The 20,030-nt window shown below is 44.0% G+C and overlaps 1 protein-coding gene across 1 annotated transcript in view; it reads right to left on the reverse strand.

The window, feature by feature from the left end:
• The window catches only part of TMEFF2 (transmembrane protein with EGF like and two follistatin like domains 2), a 120,803-nt gene that overhangs the window by 40,570 nt on the left and 60,203 nt on the right, over positions 1-20,030 (reverse strand). The window contains exon 5 of the mRNA XM_083842925.1: positions 7,269-7,365. Coding sequence (XP_083699051.1) covers positions 7,269-7,365 — 97 coding nt within the window. The remainder of the gene's footprint in view (positions 1-7,268; positions 7,366-20,030) is intronic.

Genomic DNA, 20,030 nt, shown 5'->3' on the forward strand with positions numbered 1-20,030 from the left:
CACATAAAATGGTTGCTCTGCCATGTTGTTGTGTAGGCTCCCCAGTGATCTGCACAAAATGAAAATACAGAGGGATGCTGCTGCTTTCTCACGCACCCTTGTAACACTCATGGATCAGCCTTCACGCAGCCCACAGCCAAAACCTCGAGGCCAGCAGTGCTGCCACCCCCACGTCCTCCAGCACGTGTATGCCCCACCATGAACATGTTTAATGTGCCTGCCACACGCTGCCTGTGGAGGCTCAGGCAGAGCAAGCACCGGCGAAGAGGACCTCTGTGCTGCCTACAGGTAGGGCCTCCATAATCCATGGTGGCTCCTCCGTGCTGCCCAGCAAACAGCAAAGCAGAGCGGCTGGAAGTCAGCTTTAGGTTATCTCCCTACTTTCGCAGCCCTCTGTCCTTCCCCAGTCTGTCCCCAGCATTCCCTGCCGTGACCACCCACTCCTCTGCTGCCTCTGTGTCTCCTGTCCACAGGAACGGAGTGGTGGGCCCCTAGGCTGTGTAAACCTGACACGAAAACTTGGCTATTTTGAGCCATGCTTTAAAATTGCAGTTTTTTACTTTTACTTTAAGTTGAAAAGACTAATCATTGTAAAGACAGGTGACAGCTCTACATGCCTTATAAGCTATTCCCCCCTTAAATTTCAGAAGAATTTGTGTCTTCCTAGTATAGGAGCATTGAAAGATGATAAGACAAGGAAACAAAACAAAAAAATCTCAGAAGCTATTTTTGGCTTTTCACAAATCAATATTTCCTCTGAAGCAATTGAAGCAGTCAGTAAGCCAAATTCTGCTTTTATCATCACAATTTCCAAGTTTGCACTCTGTGAACAACTGTGTATGGAGTCTATTCTCCCTTCTGCCAGTGAAAGGCTCCACTGGCTACCAAGAAATTATTCCCTGTTTACGATACTGGGAGAGAATATTTGCCTCACTGAAGTCGGTGGAATAACTTTCATTGACTTACATAAGCTGGAAGTTCACCCTCTGAAACTGAAACTGAAACCCAAGTCTGGACCAAGCATCTGAAAGGATAAAAATCTATAAGCTTTATGGCTGAGTAAGAGTGTTATCCCCTGGACACATGGTGAGTTTTGCTATAATTGCAAAAGATAAAAAATGTACGTATCATATAGGGTCCCTAAAAGACTTACTTGGGTGAATAGTACAGATGGAACACAATGCAGTTTTGCATTTATCTGAGAACATTTAGAGCCATGATATATAGTCTATATGACAGACTTCCTTGATGCATAGAGAAAATACAGTCAATTTCTTTGGGTAGGCTAAATTATTTACCAGACCGCTCCAAAGTGTATTGGTAATAAAACACTATGAAGTATAAGTAACTCTAGACAATCTTGGCTTATGTTAAAAACATTTTTTTTTAAAGGATGTTATTAGGAAAATAAATCTTGAGAATCTGGAAAGGCAGGAGCTTGTCAAGTGAGCATAAGGCTCTGAAGGACTGTGGTCACTCAGTGGATGGAAAGGTCAAATTCCCCAAAGTACCAACCTGTGGGAGTTAGGGACCAAAGTCTCACTTCCAAATTAAATAGGATACTTTGGCACAGGATATAGGATGTAAAGATGGTAAGCTGATTTTTGGAAACTTACCTGACTGGGAAAAAATGGCTGTTTTAGACTAAAACCAAACTAAATGTATGCAGAGTAAAACAATTTCAGCAGATGTCCAAACAAGTCATCATTTTTCCAAGCATTACTTCTTTCTGGCCAAGCCACTAGTGCATTCAACTTAGAAATACAACGTGCTTGTTCCTGCCTCCCACTCCTCAAAAAAGATTGGACCATAAGCTGCTTTTAGAGAAATGCTCTCTGAAGATAAACGTAACTTCCTGTTCCCCATATCTTCCCTTGCTCTTTCTACGGATTCATCACTGAGAAAGGAGAAAATCACGTCTTGATCTAAGGCCCTTTTAAAGCCAGTGGGAATCTTTCTCCGGACATGGTTGGGCACTAACCTGGGCTGGTTTTAAGTTCAAACGGTCTACTGAAAGATACCTACAATACCTCAGTAGCTTGCCAGCGAGAAACCTGAGAGGAATCGTGGCAGACAGTGGAGGCAGCTCTGCTACTAGGCCAGGGCTAAGATCCTCAGAGGGTGTAAGCTGCTTGGTTGTCTCCTGTTGTGCAATGCAAAGACTGCATGCCACAGTCCCTTTGCTTTGCTGTTATTAGACATGACTACCGTGCTCCCCATGAAGATCTATGCAGCAGCAACCGTGTTTTATGCCTTAGGTATGATCTCAAGTTAAGCAGAAATGTTAGCCTTTGCAAGATTGAGGATTTTAATTATTTAATTCCATTTCGGTGTTTATTTGAACCATGAATCCAACCACTATGTTTTAAGACCTACTACTTTCTCTGGAAGAGAAAGGAAAGCAGCAGGAAACTGCCATATAGCTACTGTATAATGCACAGGACATTGCAGATGTTAAAGTAGCTCGTTGTTTCTGCATCTGGAACAAGTAGGTCACACACAGTTATTATACACACTGCTGAACATGAAGCAGCCAATACCCGTGTAAAGTATGTGAGCTTTCAAACTACCTTTTAGTACTCTATAGTAGTACAGCATCTTGTTTGCAGATGCTTTCGATGAGAGCAACTGATGGAAGGGGGAAGGGACCCAAAGCTGACTGACCTAATTGCTGGGTGGATTGAGAAGCTGGCAAAATCATTCGTTTCTTTTATGTGTTTTCTTTCTATACTATAATAAAGATAAATATTGATTGTTGGAGCAGTATTGATTACAGGGGTAGTGGTTGATGGCAGCTGCATGATTTGCACAGATATCTTTCATGTACAGTGCAGTCTACTTGCATGAGAAAGCAGTTTCACCATCCTCACGTGTTGTGGATTGCCTGCCTGTTGTACAGGAGCATGCACCCGCTATATATTAGTGATTAGCAGTAAGATATGAAACAAAAGACTGGAACAGTTCACCTTCTTAATACATCTTGAGCGTCTGTTTGCTGTGGCTAAGTGGAGTTTATTGTCTCAGCCATGCGGAAAGAAGCACAGGACGCAAGGGACGTGCTGCAACTCCACCGCCTCCCTTGGGAACACCACCTGGCTGCACGTCACGCAGGAGAGCCTTGTCCCTTCCTTCACCATGCTCAGCATCTCAGGAAGGCTGCCTTTCTGCCCTTCTGGGCCAGGCATCAAACGCTTCAGGAAACCTGCTGCCCTCCCCGGATCCGAGGGTGGAGGAAGTGGGATCTGAGGGACTTCCCTCCTTTGCCCTAGGCATCGAGTGTGCCATGCTGCAGAGCCCTGTGCAGCCCATTCGAGGTCAGGCACTTGTGGCCAGGCACGCTGCTGCCTCTCCTCTTCCTCCTGTGGGGAAGGCAGAGGAGAAATCTGTAGGCATGGCCTCCTTGGACACTGCCAGGCTGCAGGGCACTCTCTCCCGAGCGTGTTGGACATCTCTGCGTCTCCTTACTGCAAGCAAACTGCATCTTATCCTGGGCAATCCTGCACTTTGAGTCTCTGCTGCTGGCTGACCTTCTGATTTTGAAATTCAAAGGAAAAGCACGCATATCTAACCCCAATTCATCATTCTGATTTTGATTAACTCTACAAGTCAGAGGTTTGTAGGCTTTAATCTTGCTTTAAGAAAACACTCCTGTCCTCTCTTCTCCGTGTCTTCCAAAAGGAAATTCAACAGAGGGGTTTTTGCTATTATTTATCTCCCTTCACTTACTTGGACGTGTCATGGACCTCTGGAATAGCTGCCCAGTATCCATCCAAACCACGGCTTGCCCAGTGTGGAGTGCTCTTATTTCCTCGGTGGCTCATAAGGAGGAGATTGATACTGGAATCTAGGTTTTTGACATGGTTATGTACTGACACTAAGCCACTTTAGCAGATGAGCAGGCACTCCATTTGGTGAGTACTATTTATATACAGTGAGTGAGTATTTCATGGATGCTTTTTGGAAGATCTTAGAAACACACCACTGTTCAGAGCGTTACGCTTCATTCTTCATTTCCTTTTAAGTATATCTCTCGGGGTGTTATGTTGAGTAGCCCTGTCTTACAAAATCAATTATTCCTTAGGCAGCTCAGAAATAAAACCCAAAGTAAGCAACACCAAATGTCTAATTTACCAATAGATTGCAATCCAGTGCTAAAGAGCATAGCCACTGCCCTGCTTTAAATATTCATGAAGCTCACTGGTGCAAAATGCATTAAAGGTGGGAATAATGCCAGTAATACACGATCTTCTTAGTGACAAGAAGCTTTCACATATTAAAGTAGCAAGATGTTAAAGACTTTCAACTGAACAGTCTTTGTTTTTAACCCAGAGAAAGAGATTCACTAATGGAATGCCAAATTGCATTCACTCTTGTGATATTAGACTGCAGAATAGGATAATAATATATGTGTGTTTTACCATGCCTCAGAAAACCTGTTATTACAGACGGTTCTTTTCTGCCTTTTCTTCGTACTTTCCAGAAAATGTTCACACACGTATCTTAGCCCTTCGAGATGTCTTTTATGTGGCAAAACCCTACCGAAATCCCAGGAGTCTAGCCATTAACAGATTGGTTTTAAGCAAATAAAACGATTTAAAAATAATGGTGACACACTACAATAGCACAATTCAGCTGAGTGACAATTGACAATGAATAACAACAAAAAAAGAGTTAAACCAGAGACAAGGGACTGCAAAATAACAGACTGTGGCAATGCAGAATAATGTTAATTGTCGCTTTAAATCATCAGCAGCCCAACCACATCTGCTATCACACCTGTGCTCTCTCCTCTGATCTACTCTGACACCCTAGAAATACTAGGCAAACAGCCAGCCTCACATCTCCAGCTCTCTAAGGTCTGGCTCTGCTGCCAATGTGCATCCCCATTACTTAGAGTGGACTGGACACGGATCCTGCACCCCCCTGATGGATAGGGAACACCGCTAGTGCTGGGCTTCTCATCCCGTAACAGCAGCTCTGGGGCTGCTGGGAACCCTGACCTCATTTGGACTTTTAGAAACCTCATCAGTTGGCTGAGATAACCAGAGGAGCCCTGCTTACATCTGAAATTAGACAGGTGTAAAAGCATCGATTGAACAGTAAACTGGAATTTCATTTCCCATTTAATTTAAGGGCATTTTCTGCACACCAAATCTTCGCAGGGAGAGGGGGGAAGTGCACCAAGATATAACTATCTGGTGCCAAACACGGAAATTCAATTAATGTACATTTGAAAGAGGGATCTAGGTTCCCCATACATGGCCCGCTTTTATTCCAGAAATAAGAATAACAAAGAACTAACACCCGGAAGGCTCATTTTTTAGAAAGACGCTTATCCACGACTAATCGAGGGGCAGGGACAGGAAAGCAGAGCTCTGTTGTGGCGTATGAAGTTGTTTACTTCAAAGCGGACCTTTAACAGGCTTTGCACGGTCTTTTTACTTCTGGTTGGAAATCTGCTTTACTGCCTTTTAACATCTTCCCAGCAAATGCCCTTCCCTGCTTCCCGCCCCGAGAAGCATCTTCCCCTGCAGAACGACTACCTGTCAATAAAGATTGAGAACTTCAGCTCCTGCAGCTATTCCGCTGCTCTGTATACGCCAAGCTGTTTCAAAGGGGAGGAATTAGTTGCAGAAGCTGTAGTGGGAACGTTACTGGGGTAAGTTGGATCCGGCTCTTTTATCGAACTATTTCTGGAAAAAAATAAACACTGCTACACAGTACTTGTGATTAATAATGTTATCTGGTAGCTAATTTTATTCCTCGCCCCTCTCTTCTGCTGCCTTCCAACTTGAAAGTGCACTTAATTATGAAAACATGAGCATCAGACTGTGGATTTTGATATATTAATTTAACCATCATTTTGTTTCAACACAGCACCACCAAACTCTCAAGGATAACTGGTCAAGGAGACAGCAAAAATCCTGACACCAGAAGTAATTTCCTTAAACAGAGTCAAAATTAAGCACTTTCATCCATGCAAATCTCTTTGCGTTATTGCAAACCTGTAACCAAGATGCGTCTTGTTCCTGTTTTTTAACACAACAATTTCTTTTGGTAACTGGAAACAGAGCAAGACTTCTGTGGCTTGTTTGCTTGGTATTTTTTAAAGACTAGAACAAGAGGTTATTAGAAGCTTAGCAAGACCAAACCAAAATGAGCACAAATGGATTACCATATTCCTAAGCTGCTTCACTGAATAGCAGAAATGTTTATAATGTCATGCCTGACTAATATCACATGGATGCCCTGTGTGGATGAGGTCAGCTGCCCAACACTGGTCCCAATTATCATGTTCATCATTCATTCATTCATTCCCCTCTGCTCCATTCTTACTGTTCAAGTTGAAGTTTGGGCAATAATGCCTTACTGATATCTCACTGCCCAGTTTCTCTATCCATCCTCTAACTGCTGTCAGCCCTCAGCTTCAGAAGCATCATTCAGATCAAAAGCTCTAACATTTGCATGATTATTTTGTTGTCTCTCTAAGTTTATATTAATTACTTAGAAATATGAGTCTTGCTATAAAGGCAGCCTTAGAAGTACAGCTCTGTGAATAGCTGCTTTTTGATCTACATTGGCTGTTCCAAAATCACGATGAAATGATTAGTTTAAAGTTGACTTACTATGAAGTATTTGCATAGTATCTAGGCAAATTGAAAAATTCAGAAAAATATTCTGAGTTGATAGAATTATTTCCCTTCAGCTTATGTGATTAAGGTTTAAAACAAATGAACAAACAAGAAGATTTTAAAAACCTCTTTTTAAAAATAAAAAATAAATTTCCATTGAGAAAATGCTTGAATGTACACTCTATTTACTTCAAACGTTTGAGGGTTAGATCTTTGACTCCAGCAACTAGAAAAAAGTGAGACAGATTTTCCACATTTCTAATGCCACACATGACTTAACATGATGATAATATTAATGATACTTTTTAACCAGAAAAGCTGTAGGTCAATTAGTTTTCCCAGTTCTATTTTTATCAAAGAATAAAGCTGTAAAACCCCAGATGGAGTAACATAAGTTGTAACTGCAACAAAATGGATAACAGTGTTTCTGGACTTTTTCTAAATTGTGCATGTTCAAGAATTATAAACCAATCTGTTTTATACATTTTTTTAGAGTAATAACCACCTCAGTCACTGTCAGATGAATCTCTGGGTGCAGAAAATTGAATATCCAATATTTTAAATGCTTTCTAACTCACAGTATATTTCAATAATACAACATTCATTAAAATAGAAGAGTAGACCAAGTTACTGTACCAAACATCCTCTGCATCTTCGTCACACTCTGCCCCAAACTGGCAAATGTCACAGGTCGATGTCTCTTTTTGATTGGTTTCACCTGAGCCTTCATTGACTGTTTGATGGAAAGCAGAAGAATACACATTAGTAAAGACAGCACCGTAGCAAAGCACTCCTCTCTCTCTAGAAAAATCTATTCGCCGTGTTAGCTTAATGCGCTGCTCACAAAGGTGACGCTTGGCCAACAGACAGCGTTTCTGAATGGGACCTACACAGAGATTTCCTTGTTGGCCTGTGAGAAATTCCCTGCGTTATGGAGTGAAAAGGAAAAGCAGAGAAAAGCCCTTCCTCTTCCTTCTCCCTTCAAACACTGACTCCTTCCAGCTGCAGCTTTGGAGGTCTGCATCACCACTGAGCCTCACTGCCTTGTTCCCGGGAAAATAATTGAGGCGCACTGACAGCATCACCCGCTGCCTTGTGTCCTTTACAGGTGAAGCCTTGAGAGGCACCCACGGGAATGCTTTCCTCAAAAATGTTTTGAAAGCACCTGCCGCCTGGTACAATTTTATCCACTCCAAAGACAAAACGTTTTTCTCTCCAGAAGTATTGCTACAAGCCCCGAGGACCAGTTATCCCTGGCAGGAAAGATTTAGTGCTGTCCAGAGGAGGGGACAATCTCCAGCACGGGTAAGGAAATCTATCCAAACCTCCTTTCATTTCCGAAGCATCATTATTTTTCCAAAGGCCCCTGCAGCACAATGCTCTCCAAAAGTCCCAAGCAGTGCAGAGACAAAGCTCCACGGAGCAGCGTCCTTGCTCCATGCACCACGTGGACAGCCCTGCATGCTGACCATGGCACAAGGCAGGTGAGATGTGGTGACTTTTAGCAAAAAACAACAAACCAAGTGAATCCCACAAGTCCCCAACTGGCTTTTGCCATCCAGCGCTGCTGTGCTTTGCTTCTGGTGCTCCCAGCCTACTTGCAAAGAGCGCCTAAAACCAGGCGGCCCTGCTGCTGCTGCGGCATAACCTTTGAAAAGCAGGAACAGCCCACCTGAATTCTGCATCTAAGGGCACCAAGAAGAGGGTTTGTACAAAGAGCCTCAAGAGGCATTATCTACATTTGTACACAAGTATACAAGCACCTTTTGATATCTTTCAAAAGGGGCTGCTTTCTATCAAGACTCTACCTAGCGATATCCTTGCAGAATAATTAAGCCAGCCCAGGCTTCAGGTATCCATCAGCTTTGACAGATGCTGTTATCTGCAGATACGTTCCCTGCAGCACCACCCTTTCATTCCTCTCTTCCATTTGGAGTCAGCACTGCAGTGTGGGTTTACTGCATGTTTTGGCCCAGCCAGCTGAAGCTGTGGACACACTGAAGCGTGTTGGTCACCAGTAACACCGATGGGACAAACTGACTGCCTGATGTGCATTTACTGCAGGAGAGCATTAACCGGAGACTTTCGGGTTGGAGTGCTCTGAATTGAATAGGCTGCTTTTGTTAGGTACTCAGGAAAGAACCAGAGGCACAAGCTTTCACAAAGCGTTTGGAGGAGAAAGGGTTTTTGCCTCTAAAAGAGAAACTGTGACCCCAATCCCCATTTTCCAACACATCTGCTTTCATACCCTGGACGAGTTATTTAGCCTCTGCCCTGTTCCCTGCTTTGTAAAATGGGAAAAAATGACATTTTCTGATGATCATAAAAGGAAGAAAGAAGAGGTTTTGCCCCATTTGTAGAAGTCTGCTCATCTTTACATCCATAATACTAATCTGCAGAAAGAAAAAGGGAAACTCAGAAAACACACTTTGGATTTTCGTTCTACTGCAGGCTTTGTAGGGAGGGTCTGAGATGTGTGTTTTCTCTGTCCTTCAGTGACTGAGGAACTTGCTAGGCTCGCATCTTGTACGAGCCGATGTACAAGAGCGGACAGGGTGTCTGAGTGCCGTTGCCTCACACCATTAGCATCTCCATGGGCCACGTGTGTGATCCTGAACCTACTGCACTGGGGAGCTCACGCTGCTGCTGCCGTACAGCTCCTCCCCACTTCTCTGCAGCTGCATCCATGCCCGGGTTTTTCACTGATTCTCCCCTCCCCCCGCCCTTTTTTAATATATATAGAAATCTTTTTTCTGGAGAGACAACTTTGACAGGCGTTCTTGGCAGAAGATTTCCAGTGGCTAAGATATTAGGCAGGAAACACGATCTGGATTTATCAAGTCACGTTGCTTCTCTGTGCCACGGTTTCTCTATCTGTAAAAGGGGAACAGTATTTGGCAGACTCCCTGGGAGCTGTAATGAATAACTGTACAAAGGGACCCATGGGCAGAAGACTCTTGTGACAGTCAGGCACTCTTTACCTACCAGGAATATGACAACTGCTCCAATCCACGAGCGTGAGAACATGTTCTTAAGGAAAGGAGCAGTCATTTCTTTATTTTGTTATTTTGCAAATCACTTCCCTCATAATTAAAAACATATAATTAAAACCACTTCCTTTAATTAAAAGCAGGCGCCCTATTTTTTTCCTCCCTGTAATGTTTCTACTTATAATAACCTAGCAGGGTTGGTTTGACCAGGGACTTCACACGGGTCCGCATCGCTAGCTGAGCAAAACAGCTACTTAAGTCATTAAAATACATAATTTGAAAGATTCAGCAGTCTGAATAGAAGGAACTGATTTCAATGGGAACATCCAAACTAAGGCGCAATGCAGTTCTGAATTTCCACGAGAAAATAACAGGTAACCCCTCCATGTTTTATAAAGAAGCTCTGCATCCAGCATGCCAATGTACACGCTGTCATTACATGTCCAAGCATACAGCAGCCTTCATTAAAAAACACAGCTGTTTCTCTTTCTCTCCTCTGTTCTCAGTATCTACAGATAATATTATTATTTACATTTCCTTAAGGTGTGTTTTCTCTTCCTACACAAACACACATACCCGCATGAGAGCCCCCACCCACAGACCAACAGATGCAGAGGTTTGTTTTCTGCATGCTGTGCAGGTAAGTGCCTGGATAAATCTGGGCATCTTAGAGTTATTTTCCCAATATTCCCTGCTGCTTCTTAGCTTGAGGACTAGCGGATGCTTCTTTTCTAAGGATACTCTTTTTCCTTTCTTATTCCTGGCTGCACTTGCTGATTTGCACTTGCTTTCATATCTCAACTGAAAAAAAAAATGTTAGTGGGAATAATACAGATTCTGGATTCCTCTTGCTAAAAATAAAACCAGTACGATTCTTTGTTCTCACACAAGTTAAAAAGTTCTCATATTAGCAACTGTTGAGGTTTAACACCAGGACCCTGCCTGAACGTGGCAGGCTCCCGGGGAGCTAATTGCTGAAGCCCGCTGCTTATTACACACGCAGCTGAGACATGTTAAGCTGCAAGTTCCTATTTGTCTTAGCAAGATTAGCAACTTGCAGAGTTCAAGGGAATGCGCTAACATGGGTTAGCAGGTCACTAACATTATCTGAAAGTCACTTCAGAGACTATCTCACTCTGCTAAGCAATACAAATTCTTTAGCTGGGACACAATTTACAGAGTCAATGGGCTGTGGTAACCACAACAGCTCCTGTTTAAATCATTTGGTCCTTTTCTGGCATTCTCACTGCACTCAGATCAGATAGTTGTGATTTCCGAAACATCTGTATTGTTTGCAAGCCATACAAGAAAGAAACCGCCTTTGAGAGATGTTGCTTTGCTTCTGTAGGTGAAAAACTAGATTGAAAGTATCATCGGTACATCGCTCTGACTCTCTTAGTATCAGGAGAAATCCAGAAGCCGCAGACTGGCCACCCCTGTAGGTACCTCTTTTTTTTCTTCATACTTCCATCTCTTTGAGTCAAGAGTCTTCTGTAGGTGCTGCAACCCTGGCTATAGGCACGGCTTCCCAGACACACACACTGCTAGGAACTGATGACTGGTGGTTTATCTGTTTTAACAAAAGGACACCAGAATATCTGTGCTGGAGCTTCTGGATAAACTCACTTAGTGCCTTTCCAAGACATTCCAGGGACGTCCAAGGTGGAATGGAATTAAACTCTGCAAGTTCCAGAAAAGGCGCTCAAATGGGGTCATCAGGACTATGCAGAGCAGTTCACGGTCTTGATCTGAGACACACGGCGGCACCTATTTCCTAAATGACACAAGGACACACAACTTGCCTGATCAATCATACTGTGAGGAGCTGAAGAGGAACGAGGAGTTGGTGAGCCATGAGGGAGAGAGGCACTTGGGTGGCACCCTCAGCTAAACACTCATCTCACTTGGCTAAAACCCTTCCACATACATGTCTCTGAAGGCAACAGGGAAACTCAGGGGAGTCTTAGTTCAGTTTTCATAGGCCTTTGTAGGACTACTACTATTATTACAATAATCCTTATTCAATACATTTTAACTTTACTGGAGAACAACAACAACAAAATGTATTAAACATCATCATCACACGCTTGAATATACAAAAATATGAGTATAAAAATTGCTATGATTTTTGTTTTGGTATTATGCAGTATTTCTTTGATTAATGCGATCAGATGTAAGCTGATTGCAATCCCCGAGCAGGCGTGACCTTCTTGCTTTCATCATGCTTAATCCTGACCAAAAACTGTGGGATTGCCTCAGCAGAGTGCTGAGCCCAAGCTAACACACCTTGGGCTTCTTAGCCAACATGTTTGTATGACCCAGCATCTGCAGGAATTCACTGCGTAAAGACACCCTAAGTCAGGTTTTTATGTCTACTGCAGTCCATGTGATGCACATCTCCGTACGCAACCCAACTAGCAAGTAGTTGTAAGGACAGCCCAGTCCATCACAACCTCTCTTTCCCTAACTGCAAAAATGTCTCCTGTCAGGGTGGGTTTTTACAGATCAACTTTGCACTACGGCAATTATAAGTAACAACTGTTAGCATTCTGGTCACGTGCAGAAATTACGACAGAATTAATACTTGACTACTAGACTTGTCACAGCCGGATGTCTTTGCTCTCGCTGAAAGAAGAACTTCAAATGAAATTGATCTAGATCCCTTTAACAGGATTATCCACTAGTTTTTAGCTATAAAATCTAGGTAGTAACAAGAATCACATGAAGATGAGGGGCAATGGCTGTTTTTGTGTTTTGGAACGAAAGACAACATGCAAATTAAAATGTGGAGGAGGAGAAGGATGATAATCTCCAGAGCAGCTGAGGTGATCCTGTCACATGCTGCAGTCTGAACAGGATTGCTCTGGACAGGTGACAAGGAAGAGCAGACAACGTGAGAAAGCTCTGAGAAACAAGGGCAGGGAACCAGGAGAATTTACTAAATGTGTTAGAACAAACACTACCTGCACCTCCACCGAACAGCTAAAAACACCTCACGGACGAGGCCAATAAAAGCCCAGATGCTGCAAGTGACTTCTTTCTAATCAATAAGTCTTTTTTCCGAAAGCATTAGCTCAGTCAAAACCTGCAAAGTGAGAAAAATGAAGGGTGTGAAGCAGGGGGTGGACTCACGAATGGCTCTGCTCTCAAAGCCTGGCAGAGGCTCAGAACGACATTATGGTCAAAATGAAAAGAAAATGGTCTACTGTGTCAGTAATAAATCCCAGCTCTGACACGTCTTGTTCTGCTTTACTCCTGCTGTCTGGCTCCATCTCAATAAATACAAATTTACTATCTCTCTTTCACACACACAAACATGCTGGGGAAATTACTTATCGCATGAGGAAGCAGCGTCTCTGCCCGGCTCAGGACCTGACTCAGAACTTCTCAAGGGGACCCAAGATATTCTCCCCCATGTCAACAGGCGCTGACTGCATCGGTTTCTCCATGCCACCAAGGGTCACTCCTTGAAATCACCTCTCCACCATCGATAGGCAGGTTATTTAAGCAGTGCCAAGCTTGTGCCATAGCTGAGCTGGATGCCCATAAAACCTGGTCATGTTTTGCAGGGCTTATACTGCTTCAGGTCCTGCTTTGGGTGTCTTCACGTTGCCATTCCCAGCTGGGAAAGGTTGGTGGGCTGAGTTCAGCACGATGCACGTACCTAGTGAGGTTTTCAGGGTGGAACTAGATGTATCCAGCCAGCTTGGACTGCGGATAAAGTCTGTTCTTATCTTCTTGCTAAAGACCATGCAGATACAGCCAGGCACTGCTTTGATGCCAATCAGATTCAATTTGCAGTGTTTTCCAGCTCTCATACATCTGCTGTGACTCTCAGGTTATATATTTTCTTAAACTCACAGCTGGTGGATTATCTCAATGTAGAAAGATCTCAGTTTCTACATGTATTTGTTTTGAAAGGTATGACTAAGCTTTAGGGCTGTGGAGAAAAAGCTTGTGAGTATAATAAATGCCAGAAACTATCAAGTTTATCATTTTTGAAACTCATTATTTTTATGGGGCTGATTCACGTTTTTGCAGTCATGTGCAATGCTGTGTTTATGCTGAACAGGAAAAAAGCACTTCTGAACCAGAGCTCGCGCTGTGCTGAGTTCCCCTGCACTTTGTGCTACCAGCTCTGAGTCTACCATGGATACAGTATAATTTGTACAAGAAAACAGAGCCTGAGATGTGCCTCGAGTTCAGTCAATAACTAGTGTAAAAATTGCTTTGCATTATCTCTGAGCACTGCTGCTCTCTCTGGTTCCATCTTTATTTTTTACCTCCTATCTTGCTTTCTGTCATGCCTTTCTTCCCATGATCTTTCGGCTTCTTTCCTTTCCCCAACTTTTCAGTTTCCTTTCAATATAGAAACTAAGCTGTAATCTCTAAGATTTTCACTAAATGACACAAAAAGCATTCGGAGAAAACCAGAGATAAGCGCCCAGCCACTCACCAGCTACCTCCCATGAGCTCAACACAAGGTGTCCTTTGGCTAATGCTGAGGTGTAAAGCCTCTGGTGGCCTTCTGCTGGCTGCCCACTACATGAGATGACCGGACACGAGATGACAGGACACTCACGGTTATTATCAGGCTTTCGGCACCTGCCTGGGAGCTCACTGTTGACCAAACCCCAATTTGGGATGATCCTGAGTAAACTCATCTTTGGCTTTTCCTTTTATTTACACATGCCTGTCTGAGCTTAGCAACTTGAACAAAGGAGTCTGATGAAATAATGGGAGAATTACGATTTACAATTTCCACTTCACCTCCTCTATACTGAATAATAAGAAGATGGCTTAACAATACACGTATTTGGTTTCAGAGGAGCAGAATTGCTCCTCTGTGTCTATCTGATTGCAGTTCTCTCCTTTCAACGGGCGCAACTGGAGGTCTCTAAGAGCACCTGGGTCAGGACACGACCGCCTACAGACCTCTGTAGGGACTTGCCTGTATTTGCACAACTGTTGCCAGGAGGGAATGCATTCAATTCTTACTCAAAGTTTATTTATTCTAAATAAACAGTATTTGCTTGTTTCTGTCTCATGCATATCCCTGCTGCTCCCACAGTGCATTTGGTAAAAAATTAAATACGTTTAGTTGAGGCCAGTTTCTCCTAGCAAATATCTCTAATGGCATTTCAAAAGGAATGGCTCATTGAATAAAATCCTATTGTAAGCTTTTTGAATGCTGACATGAAACAGCTGTGATTATTGCACCCTTGTGCGGTCCCTCTACAAAATTTGATGTTTGCCTGGTGCATGTGGGATGCCAACATCTCAGATTTATGAAGGTGTACAATGACCAGCACTGACAGTATTTGCCAGCTTGAGGAAGAGGAGGTTCATTTAATTTTGCCAAGAGCTTCCTCTCATAAACAGCATTGAGCAAAAAGCCAAATAGCACGTGGGGACTATTCATCTTTGCCTTGCATTAATTTAATTTTAAAGAGAAATCACTTCCTTGCAGGAGAATTTAAGGAATAGATGCAGCTTGTTGTAAACACGCCTGCGATGCTGCCAAAGCTTTTGTGGCACCAGTCCCTGCTCTCATGTATTCCAATATGCCCAACAGTGCGAACAAAGCAACCGAATGGACATGCCCACAGCTGGACGGATGCAATACGACGGGTCACCAATCAAGGCTGTTATTAAAGGGCCAGGGAGGAGATTACTATAGTCCTAATTGCATGGACCAGATGATCCATCAGAATGGAGGAGAAACAGAAAAAGATGTCTGATTCCTCCCTCAGGTAGACTAGCCTGCCTGCACGGATCATTAAACCCCGGCGCTGTGTCAAGGGAGATGGGAAGCTGCAGTTCAGGAACATAGCCAATATCATAACACCTTTCTTACTGTCAGGAAAATATCCCTCAGAGGCTACCCAGAAGGAGGATCAAGCCTGAGCTTTTTGAGGCCAACTGGCCCTATTTGCCAGAAGGGAGGGGAGCCGGCCAGGCTCAAAACCCCCTTCACCCCTTCTGCAGATTGCCAAGGTGGCCCCAAACATCCTTTCTACAACTGCCCTTAGAGCAAGTTCCAGTGAGCAGCAGACACCAGTTCAGTTGGAGGAGCACGGATCAGCAGTGCCTACTGTGTGGGAAGATGTCAGACGTAAACCCCAGAAATTACCTGCCCGTGCTTTCCTTGACCCCAGTCAAGAATTCACATCCAGCCTGAGATCCTAAACACTTACTCATTCTAGGCAGGGAGGAACTTGGATCTCTGAATTTAAAGAAACTCAGTGGGGGAAAAAAAAAAAAAAAAAAAAGGAAGGATCCAACCCATGGTTTCACAAAGCCCATAATAAGGAAGCCCAAAATGGGTGATGTGACTTTCCGGGACTTCTTGCACTGAAAAGTGCTTTTGCCAGCTTCCTGCCTGGTGGAAAGATTAACAGAAGACTTGAATTTGAAACTGTATAGCTGCTCAGTTTTCAAGAATCTGAATGAAAGGAACAAAGATAAAGCCTAAAAGAGCTGTCTAGTATTCATTTGGTGACTACTTCAGTTTTAAGGTCTTTGTTGCTTTGCTATTGATTTAAGTCTGTGTATCCTTTTGAATATTAGTATGGCTAGCAAGATAGCAACATCATACATAAAAATGTTCTTTATTCCAGAACAGATGAAACTCCCAGTGGTAAAAGAAGATTTAGGCATCTCTGAAGATTTCTTATCACTGTGCAACATAACTCTCTAATGGTTCAGTGCCTTGGAGGGTCATCTGAGATCACTTATCACATAAATCAAATAGGTGGCAGGCTATAAGAGCGGAAGCCTATAGCAATTTCATGTCTTTGCTCGCAGACATCAAATCTATCTTTTAGGCAGACTATAGAGGAGATAATATGCCACTCCATTTAAGCCATTGAAGAAACCCAAATCTGGGTATTAACCAATTTTACAAAGCTGCTTCCAGTCTTGACTGCACCACAATTATCTTGGGTTTTAAATTCTAAAATGTGGCCCAGAGAAGCTGGGCCTGGTTCTAACTTGCACAAAGGCTTCCGTAAATCACTGGCAATGGAAGGTGGTGTCAGAGCGAGCGAAAGTCCAATTTATTTTAGGTCCATTTACATAATCAGGGTGGTGTAAAGAGGCTCTACGGTAAAAATGAGCTGGGCCTACCTTTCACTGAACTCGAGAAGAGAGTGGTTTTCTTCATCCGCTCCACTTTTCTTCTAATTTATATTAATTTCTGTATGTTTCTGTGGTGCTCGTGCAGGTTAGGCACGCGTAGCCTGGGGACTGAGCAGCGGAGGAGGCACGTGACAAACTCACACTCCGTAATGGGGCCTCAGAAGGAAACCAGCAGCCAAAAACTGGGCTCAGCAAGGCTGTACCCTCTTGGATGGGAGCCACCAGAGATGGGTTTTCAGCTGCTTCTTCCCCCACCAGCTCCATCATCAGCCTGTATGAAAACAGCAGGCCCCAATCCCCCCCAGTCCAGTTCCTGGCCCAGAATAATTCCAGATTTCTGCAGGCACACTCCCTGCTCCTTTGTTTTCACCTCTGAGCCGAATCTCTAAACTTTCACAATCAGGGCTCATCCCTGTGTTTGCTTGTGATCTGTAAGTGAAGGTAGTATGAGGGGGACTGCAGAGTTTATGAGTGCTGCAGAAGATACAGTATTTATGCAACACAGATCCCATCTTTTAGGTAACCTTGTCCTTCAACAAATACAAATACATGTTACAGCAGTTAACGGTGTGAAAACGTCCAGCACTAAGATAGCCCTTCAGGATAAATGGGAAAAATCAGCAGAACCATTTGCTGGCAGCCTGAGCAGAAAGGCAAGGGATCTCCTGAGTGGCACAGTCTCTGCTGGAAGGGTGGCAAAGGTTTAAGAGAAGTAGCCTCCCCAAGCCAGCTGTGTGGATGAATTGAGGGATGCCATTTTTGTGCCAGCAACTAGAATTTACATAACTGCACACAGGAAAAAAACCCCAGTCCCCTACAAACAGGGCAAACAGGACGAGTGCAACATGTCGATCTCAGCCCTGATATGAGAAGCAGAGAGCAGGGGCTGCAAATCCATTTACACCAGAACAACATTGCCCCCCAAGTGTAATTTTACAGATGTGTTTATGATAGGGGGGAGCCATATGGCATGAAAGGTTTAAACATTTAATTTCACTTTGTTTTAATATGCTGCATATACAGAAATTTGGAAGCCCAGCAGGAAAATGCCAGATTTCATTCTCACTTAGTTGTGATTAACCTCTATGAGCTCGCCCAGAGTTTTGTCATCTGCAAAGTCATTCAGATCAGGGAGGATGTGAAAGCCCTGAAATTTCTGCTCCGGCTAGAGCACAGCAGCTGCTGAGCTGGAGCTCTTTGAGGGGACTATCCACCCCCAGCATCGCACCCTGCTCCCCACCTTCCCCCAGGCACAGGCAGTGTAGAAGGGGCCGTGGGGAGATAATGGTCTGGAGAGACTTTCCTTCCACATCTCCTCCAGCAACTGCGCCTCTTGGCACCGCACGGGTTGCGTCCGGAGTAGCCTCGCGGCGGCAGAAGACCACCGAGCAAATGGGTGGTAGGTATCAGGCTTTGCAAATATGCTCTTTCTCATTAATATTGATTCACGCACACAAACACTTTAGCTATATTCGCTGATTGCATTACCATTGCAGAAGTGTAATTAACAAATTAAAAGGGAGGACTGTGATTCAGTTTAATTTGGGGAAAATCTTTATTTAAAAAATGAGTCTGGTGTTTGAGGATCATTCCCCTTTGGTATTCATTTCAGTGCCTTGGACATGCTTTAAGAGAGGTGCTTTTATAAGAAGAAACACATCCTGAGTACGTTGCAGTACTGACATAGGCAGGTATATAAAGAAACATCAAGACAAAACCCAAACAAATGAAAGAAATCCTGATGTGCTAAACCAGATACTAGATTGCAAATGAACGCGTGCCATCAGTGAGTGAGGAAAGGGGCAATGCCAGTTGGAAGCTGCTCAGACTGATCGGAGACTGAAGGCTTGCTCACAAAACCTTGGGAAAAGCAACACAGATTACGCACCGTCAGTTCAAGAGAAAGCTAATGCCACAGGTATCTGTGGGAGGAGGGAAGGGAGAAAACCTCCTGTACTTGCTGCCATTCTAGATGCGTACGTGATAAAATAAATCAACTCTGCTAAGTATAGGGACGTTTGCAAGAGCAGTCAAAACTCCCAAGGAGCAGCTGGACTGCTCTTCTCTCCCCAGATCAGCTGAGCTCACCTGGAAGAATGGCTGGGAAATGATGCCTCCCTCCCCTCCCATCTCCTACAAAAACCACCCTTCAGGTGATCTAATATTATGAGAAATCATAATCATTAAGGATTGATCATGCTAATATAATTTTCTGGATGGCTTATTAACCTACTAAGACATGTTTTTTCTACTTCCCTTCATTAGCGACAGCAATAATTAGGTAAGGCCAGAGTAGCAAAATTGATCACATGCTACTGCCGAAGGGGACAGAGAATGTATCATGCACATTTAGCATAATGTTCTCCAAACTCCAGATGCATTAATTATATTTAGTAACACTGCTATTTTCCACCTTTGATAGAAGGAATCCATTAAGGTAGGTATTGTAGAACAAAGGCTTATTTTTCTCCTGTTCCAAAATTGAGTGTTTTCTTTTTCTTTTATTTTTTTTTTTTTAAATAGTTCATGATACAAAATGAAAGGGGAGAAGAAAGCATCCTTGTCTCGAAGACCCACTGATCCTACGCCCTTTTCTTCATCCAGCCCTGGCTGTCAGAGCCCAGGTGAGAGCAGGAGGGCCACGGGGCTGCGGCTCGGAAAGACGAAAGGCAGGCGCATGATGCGCTGCCACCAGCAGCCTCCAGAGCCCCCTTCCTCATGCCTCTGGGTGGGCTCCGGACAGCCCACATCCCACCTGCCAACCCTGGGCACCCCAGCCAAGTGCCTGCAGGACATTCAGGTGGTCCCACGCAGAACATACATATACTTACATCTGTAAACGTATGACATGCTAAGGTGCGTAGGTGCCTGCATGCTCCCGACCTGCAGCCCCCATGGTCCTGCTTTGGCCCAGGCCCCACAGCAGGCACCAGCAGGTACCAACCAAACCTCCTCCCAGGAACACGGGGGACCACAGCGGAACCCTGTTGGGGTCCCTGCGTACAGCCACAAGGTGTCCAACGCAACACCGTGTGCATCTTCAGAGGTCCCTTTCAACCCAAACCATTTTACTATTCTACAGATATTTGGAAGACATTTTTCACGATGAGGGTGCTGAGGCACTGGAAGAGGTTGCCTACAGAAGCTGCCCCATCCCTGGAGGTGTTCAAGGCCAGGCTGGATGGGGCTTGGAGCAGCCTGATCCAGTGGGAGGTATCCCTGCCCATGGTAGGGGTTGGCACTGGGTGGGCTTTAATGTCCCTTCCAG

Source organism: Anser anser, assembly GCF_964211835.1.
Source record: "Anser anser genome assembly, chromosome: 6".
Taxonomy (NCBI): Eukaryota; Metazoa; Chordata; class Aves; order Anseriformes; family Anatidae; genus Anser; species Anser anser.